The 11988-nt window shown below is 40.3% G+C and overlaps 1 protein-coding gene across 3 annotated transcripts in view; it reads right to left on the reverse strand.

The window, feature by feature from the left end:
* The window catches only part of ppip5k1 (diphosphoinositol pentakisphosphate kinase 1), a 31051-nt gene extending 19443 nt beyond the window's left edge, over window positions 1–11608 (reverse strand). For all 3 annotated transcript variants that reach the window (XM_022749807.1, XM_022749797.1, XM_022749788.1), the window contains exons 1-15: window positions 11554–11608; window positions 6592–7138; window positions 5223–5418; window positions 4734–4824; window positions 4519–4604; window positions 3850–4004; window positions 3139–3240; window positions 2263–2424; window positions 2032–2153; window positions 1831–1932; window positions 1614–1700; window positions 1449–1524; window positions 1204–1313; window positions 373–458; window positions 143–268 (exon numbers count right to left, since the gene is read on the reverse strand). In XM_022749807.1, coding sequence (XP_022605528.1) covers window positions 143–268; window positions 373–458; window positions 1204–1313; window positions 1449–1524; window positions 1614–1700; window positions 1831–1932; window positions 2032–2153; window positions 2263–2424; window positions 3139–3240; window positions 3850–4004; window positions 4519–4604; window positions 4734–4824; window positions 5223–5418; window positions 6592–6735 — 1645 coding nt within the window. In that variant the 5' untranslated portion in view covers window positions 6736–7138; window positions 11554–11608. The remainder of the gene's footprint in view (window positions 1–142; window positions 269–372; window positions 459–1203; window positions 1314–1448; window positions 1525–1613; window positions 1701–1830; window positions 1933–2031; window positions 2154–2262; window positions 2425–3138; window positions 3241–3849; window positions 4005–4518; window positions 4605–4733; window positions 4825–5222; window positions 5419–6591; window positions 7139–11553) is intronic.
* Between the last annotated feature and the right edge of the window lie 380 nt (window positions 11609–11988).

Genomic DNA, 11988 nt, shown 5'->3' on the forward strand with positions numbered 1-11988 from the left:
ACAAAATATGTCCACAGACAAACAAACAGACTGTCGCAGCTCTGTAAATTAATACCAATATGATCCTAGAAGGGCAGGTGGCAGCATGAGGAATCAAATACTACATCACATTGTTTCAGCAATAAAACACTTTGTGTCTCACCTTGTCCTCCAGGGTACATACAGCGGAAGGCCCTTCCCAGCTCCTCAGCTTGCACTCTGCCAGCAGGAGTCAGCTCCCCCCCCCACTTCAGCACCAGCAGCAGAGATGGGCCCTCCTTACGTGTGTCTGAAAACAAAATCCAGAAGAAGGCAGTCAATAGTCACTTCAGGCTTTTGGCCAGCTTGAGCATGGCAAGATATTGTTGTGAGTAGAAGGTGAATTGCCTTTACCTTCTTCCTCACTGGAGGTTTTGGGCTGCCCATGGGGCAGGTAAGTTAGTTGCACTTTTCTGTTGATCCCCGAGAAGTGGCCATACCTTTATTAGCATTATAAAATAAAACATATTTGGAATCATTAAAAAATAAAGCTCTTTATGAATAAACATGGTTGTATGCCTTCTTCTACCTCCGTCAAGTTAATACGGGCCTGCCATTACCCGTCTATGATGACTGCTAACATTTATGGTTTTGATTAAAGTAAAAACAGAACCAACATGTGCATCTAAATACAATGATCTGTCATATTGTGCATGAAATTCCTCAGACACACATGATGCTGTTACAGTGTCTGGGTATAGAAATGGTTTGAGAAAGACAATGGCTTTAACTTCTCTGTGTGGAGGCTGTTTACAGTTACAGTGTGCACTGCAGCCACAACAAACCAGACGCTCTTACAGTTTTGTATGTCAGATGGTGACCTTTTAAAAACTTGTTTTTCATTGGCATAGGACGAGGCCAAATACAAACACTGTGCAGACCACTTTTTAGAAATCAAGGAGAACACTGAGTTTCTGAGAGTGTCCTAAGTGTATATCATTTACCCAGCTAATAATATTTTAATAATAGTTAATAATAATACTTTTTAGAGTAGACTTAAGCACACACTGGAGTTATAGTTTGGTTTCAACATTTCTTAAACCACCATTATGAAAATTTTAAATCTGCAATTCATTTTTGAATCATGGTTTGAAACTATCTGCTAAGATGACCCAGAATTAATTAGCTGAATATTAAATGGGGAATTAATGGCTAATAAAGTGACCCAGTTCCCTCACTACTTACATTTCCAGAACAGTCTTCAGCTGCTCCAGTTTGGATTTCTTCTCCTCTATCTCGCAGTCATTGTGTTGTCCTAGTTCTGCTAACAACTGCCGTGTGATGTCCAGCACCTCCTGTTGAGGTTCAGAGCAACAAGCTGTCAGAGACGTTACAGGTGTTCACACAAAGTTAATCACACACAGACTGGGAGGCATGCGAGTTACAATCTAAAACAAACATAACTATTCCTATGTCGGACTTATTGTTACCTGCAGTTGTTTTGGCTTCTTCAGCTTTAGTTTCCCTGTTTTGTATCCTCCATATTTTTCAAACAGATCAAAGAACCTGGATGAATCAAAGAATAATTTCAATTTAATAAAAAGCCTTTTATCTGTCATAGTATAAAGGAGGGCAATAATACAGTGACAGCATACATGGGGTTGCGAACTTCCATCTTCATCTTCTGTTTAGGCGTTCTGTCTCCATGTCGGATGACAGCAATGACACAGCGCAGCTCCATCCTGAAGTGGAAGTTTGAGGAGAAACAGTTTCCTTGTTAGGTTTGTTTCTTGACAAAACGCATGGACCTTGATTACAAACATCTTGATGAATTGTATTTTTGGTCTTTCACTTTCTACTGCAATGACTCACATGGTCCCTGAAGTGGTGGGAACAATGGGGATGTCCTCTGCCTCAGTAGGGATGGACCAAGGAATCTGAAACTGAGGAGCCAGCTCACGCATCACGATGTTCCTGAGGAGCCATGAAGAGACAAACATTCATGCATTCAACATTCAAGCTCCAGAGAAAATAGTCCAGTGGACAAGGAATGACAAGAACTGAAGATGGTACCCGAGGATCTTGGCACAGTCATCATAGTACTTCATTGAGTTCTTCACGAAACTGAAACCGTTGACATCACACACATAGGAGTGTCCATTGGCTCGAAGAAGGTCGAAGCCACAGACAGTTTGCTGCATTGAGAGGAGAGGAGGACACATTTCTGTCAGTGATGTGGAGACGATGTGCAACAGTATCAGTCCACAATGGAAGAATAAGTTAAGTGGTATAAAGCAGATTTACCTTGAATGCTAAGCAAACTTTACGGGCCACCAGTTTCTCCATGGCTGAAAGCATGACAGGGTAGCGGACCTCCTTGCCCTCGCTGTCTCTCTCCACCTTCCCGTCCAGAGCTGGGGACTTCCGGGCCTCAGCATGAGCATAGTCCGGCCCCACAGTGTACACCTGAGGCCACCAGACATCCTCTCAATCACTCTCATTTTAAATGTTGATCCTGAAGGTCGCACTGACTACATTACCATATCAAACATTTCTTTCAACCATATCCTCAATGTTACTTGACATTGAAACACAGGACTCTGAGATACAATTAAAAACCTATAGGTTTGTGTCATGGCCACTGGTTTTAATTATTTGAACTTTGTTTCAACATGTTCATCATGGTGTAATGCTCTAAATACTACCAGACTCAAGAGCCTCAAGGACCAGGAAGAAGAGGCCAGTCAGAGCAGTACCAAATTCAAAACACTTCATCGGTGCAGTGGGGAACAAAATATTGTTGCCATGGTTGCTGAATTCATTCAAAACATACCTTGAATAGGTGATATTAGAACTGCACTTAATAAAATTCTAAGCTCAGTGATTGGATGTTTCTTGATGAAATGCATCATGGCAGTCATAGAAACACCCCCCAAGTTTATGTACACAAGCTTGTAACTTTGTCTTTCTATGAAAGAACCAGACATTTTGTAACACAGTTGCTAATCATTTGGACAGCTGGCTCCAGAAGCGTATAACACTGTCTATGGGTAAAACGAATGGGACCTTCACTTTCAGAACCACATAAGTTCATTATGTCCCTTTCAAGTGTCTCATATTCCATTTCAGAAATGAGTCACAGCAGTTTCCTTCATAATAATCAATTAATCAATTCTCTACCTTAACATCGGTTCCATCTGTTGGCATGAACTCTTCATAGATGTAAGAGCCAGTCTTCCTCACACTGCTCTCTGGAGAGTACACGCTGCTCCGACTCCCAATCTACACAAGTCATAGAGGGAAAACACCATCACAGTCTGAGTTAAAGGTTGCAGCTCTATGTTTGACAACAGTGAGCCAGATTTATTATAATGTTTTTCCTCTGGCACAGCAATAGACTCATGTACCATCACAAGAAGAAGCGATTAAGTGATGCAGGTTTGTTTTAGTCAGTTGAGTTGATTAGTAGTTGCCATTACTACTAAACAGATTAAAGGAAAGTGCACATTCAAAATGTCAGAACAGCCCTGGGGCTGTAACACTTTCCAAATATAACATGAGTGCTGTTACTTCAGACACACAAGGGCACTTTGATAGGGAACAGAGGGGCTTGAGCCTAAAAGTAAATTCAGATCAAAGTTAATGAGTCAAAATCCTAAACTGGAATGAAAGGATATACAACTAAGAATTAGTATAATCGTTATTATGGTCTGACAGTGGTTGTTGTGGCAACAGTTCACTGGTGTTGAAAGAACAATTTAAACATTTTGCAGTTCATATTGAAGTTTGAAAAGTTTTGTACTTAGCTGCCATACTAACTTGCAGTTGGAGAAGTGTTATGGTCAGGAATTATAGACTGAAGAAAGAAGCTATAAGGGTAAAAGGAAGGACCTTTCTGAAGAGGCGCTGACTGCCACCACCAGCAGAGGTGGGGTAGTAGATGTAGACATTGTGGTCCTCAGCGCAGACAGGCTTCTCAACAAAAGGCTTCTGGAATATCTCTCCGTTCACCTCCACATGGTCCTCTCCTTCCACCAGGTTACACTCTGAGAAACACACACACACAGAAAATGTTTGTGTTTGCCAGGAAGCCCCTTTTCAGTATCACTGATGATTTATAGACAATGTTTGACCCCTCAGTGTTTATTCTTGAGCCCTGTGAAGCAGCTCTGCACTCTGAACCATGTGAAGTTCATTGGTCATTTTAAAAACAGTCATTAGAGATGTAAAACATCTGATCGCTCATCAGTTCAGGGACTGTTGCTACGTCACTGTGTAAAAACAGCATTTAAATGCCAGACCCATCATATCACAGCACTTAAGTATGGGACACTTGCAACTGCTTCACATTTGATACTATATTTATCCACAAGCTGAAATAAAACCAATGCACTCTTAAATGAATGGATGCTGCATGGACAGGGGCTCTAGGGCTGTTTGTGTGGAGTGAATGTAGTCTGCACGGTATTGTCTTTTCCCTATGTCAAGTTAGGAAAGTGTAGGAAAGTACAAAGATACATCAATAAGAAGCGACTTATTCATTATCAATAGCAGACTGACCATCTGGTTTATCTGGGTCACGGTTTAGCACAGCATAGCGTGGTAGATCAATCCCCTCCTCCTGCAGGATGCGATACACCTCTCTCCTGTTAAAAAATAAAATAACAAACATATCAATAAGTAAACTATGATTTGTGTATTCTCAAGCCTCACTTTGCTTTGCATGCATAATTTCAATGGATACTGGAATATAGAGTTAAGGTATTTCAGATTACCTGTCCTGTATGTAGTACTGCATGTTCAGGTCATTGATAAGCAGCGGGTTTCTGAGTTTGGCGTAGCTCACTGCCTTATCCAGCGGGAAGCCTGGTTTACATGCAGAGAAACATTTCAATAAGTAAAGCTCATGGCTCATAGCTGTTGGGGAATTCAGGTTCAGAGTTATGCCTAGTGAGACATTGTTAGAAAAAACACAAACACTTCAGACAGACTCACAGAGGCAGACAGAATAAATCTATTCGACACATAATGCTGGCATTGTATTACAAGACAGGCACTCCATTTAGTGTGTAAATGGTCAGGCGGCTGATAAGAAGCCCACATGATCAGACAGGCTATAAACAGAATGAGTAACATTCATCTGTGCATTTCTGTCGGGAACATATTAAACTGACTTCATACTTAACAAATGGAAAAACACAAAAAGCACTGTGGGTGTATTGTCATTTTGTCTGTGTGCATGTATGTATTTGTGTGTGTTTTACCTTTGGAGTGGAAGGAGATGAGGCAGTCACACAGAGGCCATTTGTCCACAGGCTCATTGAGGATGACGTCCTCTGGGAAGATGACCACAGTGATGTACTCAAACCTGCACAGCCTCTCCAGGATCTGGGTCATTGGCTTGGACTTGGACTTCTTCATCATGCAGCAGATCCCCACCATGATCTGTCGCTCCGGGGGCTGAAGAGGGAAGAGGGGAAGGAGAGCAACACTTTAAAAGATCTGTCTGCGGTTAGAAGAAATAAAAACAATGGTAGCTGTGTTCATACATGTGCTCATACTGAAGAACTGAACATAAAAATGGCTAAACTGTCTACATCAACATACATCCGGTAAGGTACTGTCACTGATTTTCTTGGACCAGCAGCACACATTATCAATTGACAAAAACAAATAATTACCACCTCATGGTTGTATCCCTTCACCAACCAGCCAAGTTGCAGGAAATATGTTCACAAGCTCCTCTTCCTGAGTTACAAGAATAATGGCCAGAAGTGCTTTGCAGAACATTGTGATGTCACAGTGAAGTTGACCTTTGACCTTTGGATATAAAATGTTATGACTTCATCATTTTATCCTTATAGTCACCGTGACCTTGACCTTTGATCACCAAAATCTAATCAGTGCATCCTTGAGCCCAAGTGTATTTTGTGTAAAACTAGAAGAAATTCCATCAAGGCGTTACTGAAATATCATGTTCACAAGAATGGGATGGGCATACAGACAAACAACCCAAAAACATAATGCCTCTGGTCCTAGCTGTCACCAGTGCAGAGGCATAAAAATATACCTCTAGAGTAGAGCAGCAGGACAAAGGAGGAGGTGACTACATGTTGTGATCCATCATTGTATTTAAAATAATTTAATCTAAAATACAAGTAAAACTGAAACCAACACAATAAGGTTGGGGGAAGGTGAGCAATCAGAGCTCTGACCTGTTGACTTTATATACTGATTTACAATAATCAGGTTACTTCAAAGCATGTTATCACCTGGTTTCTCTGAGTAACCCAGTTACTGAAGTGCATGTAAATGATCTGGTCTTGGTCAAAAGCACAATAGACACTAACCTTATCCGTTGAGCTCTTTTAAGAAAACAATGGTGTGTTTGAGGATTCTTTTCAAGTTGTTCATAGACATTTTCATCATTTCACTCAACAAGTGAAGTCACCATGGCTGCAGGGGTGGCTAGTGTTAACTAAAAGCCCTCTACTGGTGATTCATCTGCATGATATCATTCACTATTATAATCTGACATTTTTGATGTGATATACTACCAAAGTTCCTCCTGCTAGCATGATAGCTACATGAAAGAGCAAATTATCGTAAAGAGATTTTGACATTGTCTCCCACCGAGTCTGTGTCTTCATCGTCCTCATACAGCTCCATGTCTGTCCTCATGCTGTCCTCCAGGACCTCGCTCTCATCGTCCTCGCAGCCCACGAAGAATCTGGGAGCGCCACGCCGGCTCTCGCCCGGGCTGTTGGGCTCTGACATCACAGTCCCCCGCGGCAGCCCTCAGCGTCCCACCGCGCCATCGTACACCAACACACCGCCGGAGCGGGCCGCCGATGGGAGGGCACGAGGCCTGGGAAACGGGACAGGTCCACTCTGCCTGGGCTGGACAGCAGACCCGGTAGATGAAGGTGTGTGTGAGGCAGACGAGCAGGATTAGACGGAATGAGCGGGGCTCAAACAGAAGAGGATACGTGTGAAATGATGATGCTGGTCAATCCTCTGCAATAACGTTGTTACTCAAGTTCCTCATTCTTCATTCACCAAATTCACATCTCATATGACCTGCTTGGGTTTCTGACGAGCCCTCAGCAAATTGGAGGCTGAAGCTCCAATTATCTGATGACAGTCCTTTCCTCCATTTGTATGCAAGAGTCCTACAGTCCTACAAGAGAGACAAAACATTCACCATTATTTATGCACTCTTGCTTCATGTTTTGTATTATTCATTTGCATTGCCCCATAATAAAAGTTACAGTGTCACAGCTCTGCACAAGAGCCATATCCAACCATATCATGTGTACTCCTCATTGTTTACATGTGGAACTTGGGATATGTGGAAAAGAAATTATATATGCTGGTGTATTTTACCAGACTGTTGAGAAGGGCTTAATGCAATATCGTCAAACAAAATATATTAAACCCCTGAAAGCCATACAGACAGGTAAATTGTTTTGGATAATGTTAGTTAGACTCAGGCTGCACCTGGCAGGTCCAGAAATATTCTCAATTATTGTCAACTTTCTGCTGGTTCATGCCTCTCAAATGTGACATTTGATGCTTTTCTTTGTCAGACATCACAGCATTTTCTGACATTTCATGCATGAAAAAAATGTAACTAATCAAAAAAAAAAAAATCATAAGATTAATCGGTATGAAAATAATCCCTAGTTGCACTCCCGAAAAAGATAAAGCAATGAAAGAGAAATACAATTCTGTATGAATCCTTGGCATCCAATTGTTTTGCGAAAAGGGAATGAGAAATGAATCCAGACAGAATTAAAATCAATACAGAGAATCACTAATTGAATCTCAATTGATCTTTGTTCAAGGGTGGCCGAATGGTTTCTTTCCAATACAGTCTCATTATGTCAACCTGTGTGGGTAATTTTTGGTCTTTCACCTGCACAGTAAAAAAAGAACACCATGTTCAGCCCTGCAAATGTCAGCCAATACACAGTCACTTTAAGCAGAAATGGCCTTGTGCTTGAGCAATAATTACCTCCAGCACTTACTCTACTGTTAGACATTTAACCCTGACGCCGCAGTCAGCAGCAGGGGCATCAGCTCTGCTCTGCATTTCCATCACCACTAAACACTAGTCAGTCATGGAGACATGACAGGCAGCGGACAAGTCATACTGTAGGCAAACAACAACTACTCATTGCTCTCTGGCATGCTACAAGACACCCATCTGAACAACAAACACTTCACCATCAGGAACAGTCACTCAAGGGTCAAGACTGACTATTTACAGTGGAAAATATTGTTATTAGCATCAACAGCCTAGATGGGGTCCAAATAAGATAATAAACAAACTCATAACTGTCCAAAGCCTTTGGGGATCTCAAGCTGAGGAAACACAAATAAGACCAAGTTCCCTCTACACATTTGGTTGTTTATTTTAAGTCCCAATGACCTAAAAAGTGAATGTCTTTGGGCTTTGGACTGTTGGTCTGACAAAACAAGCAAACTGAAGATGTCAGCTTGAGCTAGGAAATGATGGGCATGTTTCTGTTTTTTGACATTTTATAGATAAACAATTCATCAAGAATATATTCAACACATTATTCGAATAAAAATAATCATCAATTAGAGCCCTTTCCTAAACAGATGAACTTACATTCATTCAAATTAATTATTTGTGTAGCTGCAGCAATGGTTAGGCCCTATACTGTCTTTCACTAATTAAATATTCTTGGGAAAGTGTCATTAAAAGGATGAAAGGGGATACGTAGGAGACAGTAACAGTTGTTTTTGATAACTGTATTTGTGATGATGTCATCTTTCCATTTAAATATAGTTATTACTAGAGTATCACACCTTGATGCCCTAACCAACATTTATGGCAATGGAAATAAAAAAACAGGGGTTCATTTGGGTCACGTCTGTGGCTGTTTTTTTTTTTTTTTTTATGTTTACCTGCTGCCTGGTACAGAAACTCATTCTAACTCCTATTTTGGGGCTGGGTTGATTCAAAACAAACTCTTTCCATGCCTAAGTGGATTAGTGTTTTAGAGCTTGAGCATAACAGTTAATCTCTTCTATTACACCTGCTTACTCAGGATACAAACAGGCCCATAGCTCCCACTGTGGACTCTGAGGTCATGTCCTCTTTATTTTTTATAGGACTTTGGGGGTTTAAGTGACTAACATTTAACAACAGTTAACATTCTACAATTTCATGCTACACAAGCCTGTTGTAGAGTGAAAACCCTGCATCTTCATTATGCTAACTTTTAAGCAGCAAAAAAACATATCATATTTTGACCTTGAACCAACCCTGGGAGGGTTTTAATAAACCTAAAAGAAAGGGGAATTTTGTCAAGAGGAAACTGTAACCGTTCACATGATTAGACGACATGAAAACCAATTAGGGCTGCAGCTAACAGTTCTTGTCATTATTAATTTATCTGCTGAGTATTTCCTAGATTAATCGATTGATTGTTTTGTCTATAAAATATCAGAGAATAGTAAAAAAAAATCCATCAATGTTTTCTAAAGCAGAAGGTGATGTTTTGTTTTCTCCGACAAACAGTACAAAACCGTATTTGACAATTTCAACTGTATAAAAAGAGAGAAGGGCAACAAATCTTAACATTTGCAAAGCTTAAAAAATTACTTAATGATTCATTGAATGTCAAAATAGATTGTAGATCCACTCTCTGTTGATCAATTAATCAACTAATTGTTACAGCTCTAAAGCCAAACTCCAATTTACAAGTGGAAGTTTACTGAAGTTCAACAATGAGACCGGTAAAGGCTACATTTCACTGAAGTCCAGCCTCTTCTCTCACCTTTGCTCTCGCACTTTGTTTCATCTATGTAATTACTGCCTGTGATTCTAGCTCTCTATTGCACCTCTTTCCACTTTCTCCCACCTCTACCCCACCTTGAACTCAATGACTCAGGACTCCTTGCTGGGGCAGGCTCAGAAGCCTACTGCAGAGCACCCAACTAGGATCTTATCCAGTGGAGCATGAATCGGTGCCAGAACTTGTTTCAATAAAACTATTCATCATCTCATTCATGGGTGTCACAGCCTTGTGCAGTCAAAGTTTATAGATGACATTAAGTTTCAAATACTTTTCACCCAACAGTAAGGCCACCTAAATAGACTTGCAGATTGAAGTGTGTGTATGGACATTAATTTATTGCAAGATCTTGATTTCTAGATGCCACATGCCTATAGTAACGTGCATGCTCTCATTTCTTCAATTTAAAGGCTGATAGCAATAATTTCTCAATTGCATCTTGGCATTTGATTCGTTTTAGAGAATAAGCAGACTGAATAAAGAATTCAATATTTCTACTACTTGCAGAATGTAGGAGGCTATTAGAAAACAGCATCTATATCACTCAGGTATACTCTAATGCCTTTAAATGACCAGTAAAATTCAAAATATCATAAAATAACTATGTTCAAGGTTGCAACTAATGGTGACTTTTTATTTATTAACTGACTGATTATTAAAATTTGTTTTAAATTCAATTATTAATTAATTGATTGTCTATAAAACATGTTCACTTAAGATTCTTATCCATCACACAATACCATCAGAAAGCTGTCTGATAGGTCCCATAAAGAACTATCTTCCGAGATGGAAGAACAGGGAGTCCTGCAACAGATGGTCTGGCCCCCACAGGGCCCTGATCTCAACATCATGGAGTCAGTCTGAGATTACACGAAGAGACGGAAGACACTGAGACAACCTAAATCCACAGAAGAACTGTGGCAGGTTTCCAAGATGCTGGAACAACCTGCCTGCCAAGTACCTTTGAACTAAATTAACGGATAAATAAAAACTATTCATGCTTTTATTTTTGAAAGCTTCTCACTTTACTTACATTGGCTAAAACATTTATACAGTAATGTGTATATATATATATATATATATATGTGTGTGTGTGTGTGTGCGTTTATTATGTAGTGTGTCCAGATAATATAACTTCGCTTGGATGATCTGAAAGCAACACATCTCAACTGCACGAATAAATTGGTGCGAACTACCTGGAGAAAAACACTAACGTTATAGCAGCACGTGATTTTCCTATTGGAAGTGGGCCTGACAGGTTTAAGTGTAGGATTTTAATTTACAAGGCAGGATGTTAATGCAGCAACCAGGGTTAACGATGACCTCCACCTGAGACTAATGTTTATTATTTACGTTACATTGTTACTTTGCAGTTGCAGGTACGTTATCGTTATGTTCAAGAATATAGCAAAGGGGTGTCAAAATACAAAGACGCAGATACAGTATATAAGCGTGAATCACAATAATAAGACAATTTAATGGTGATATTACATGCAAAACGAATCTCGTCGGCCCTACTTCGTTATTTGGCGAGGAAATTACCGTTAGCGCCCGTTAATTTTGCCAGTATAAAACACATTTAGCTGGTGTTAGCCACTGTTAGCATTCAGCTAACTGGTATCCCGGCTATGTAGACAGGTCTTCCAGGGCCTGCATTTGAAATAAATACCAAATATCTGTGCTGTTATTCGTGTTAACGCTTAAGACTGGACGTGTGTCAGCGGTATTTCCATTACTTGAGAGAGACATTTAATCATGAACTCACAGTGTAGCTGGAGGGCTTCTGTCGCTACCATCAGCTCGCTTCCTTTACTCCTGACAGTTTGCCCGTGAAACCAATCTTAATTTTTTCTGTTTGACGCACTGATGACGAACGTACAAAATAACCAATGGGGGAATAGAACGTCTTCACGAAGGCGTAGCCCAAAAAAATAACACGAGCCAATAGGCAAAGACCCGTGGGGGGAGGGAGGGGATTAAAAAAGAGAGGGGAAGAGCGTTAGCGCCCTCTAGCGTTAGTTTTGAGACTATCGAGGAGGTACTTACAGTACACGCTTGTACAAGCAAAGTAACAGTTTATTCAAAATGTTTAAAACGTAACTTTACATTACTATCACACAGTGAAATCACTATATCTAGACACGAAGACTCGATTTTCATAATTACAAGACACTGATCACCTGGAGTTTTATTGATTACA

The sequence above is a fragment of the Seriola dumerili genome, unplaced genomic scaffold, assembly GCF_002260705.1.
Source record: "Seriola dumerili isolate Sdu_G_001 unplaced genomic scaffold, Sdu_1.0 BDQW01000011.1, whole genome shotgun sequence".
Classification (NCBI taxonomy): Eukaryota; Metazoa; Chordata; class Actinopteri; order Carangiformes; family Carangidae; genus Seriola; species Seriola dumerili.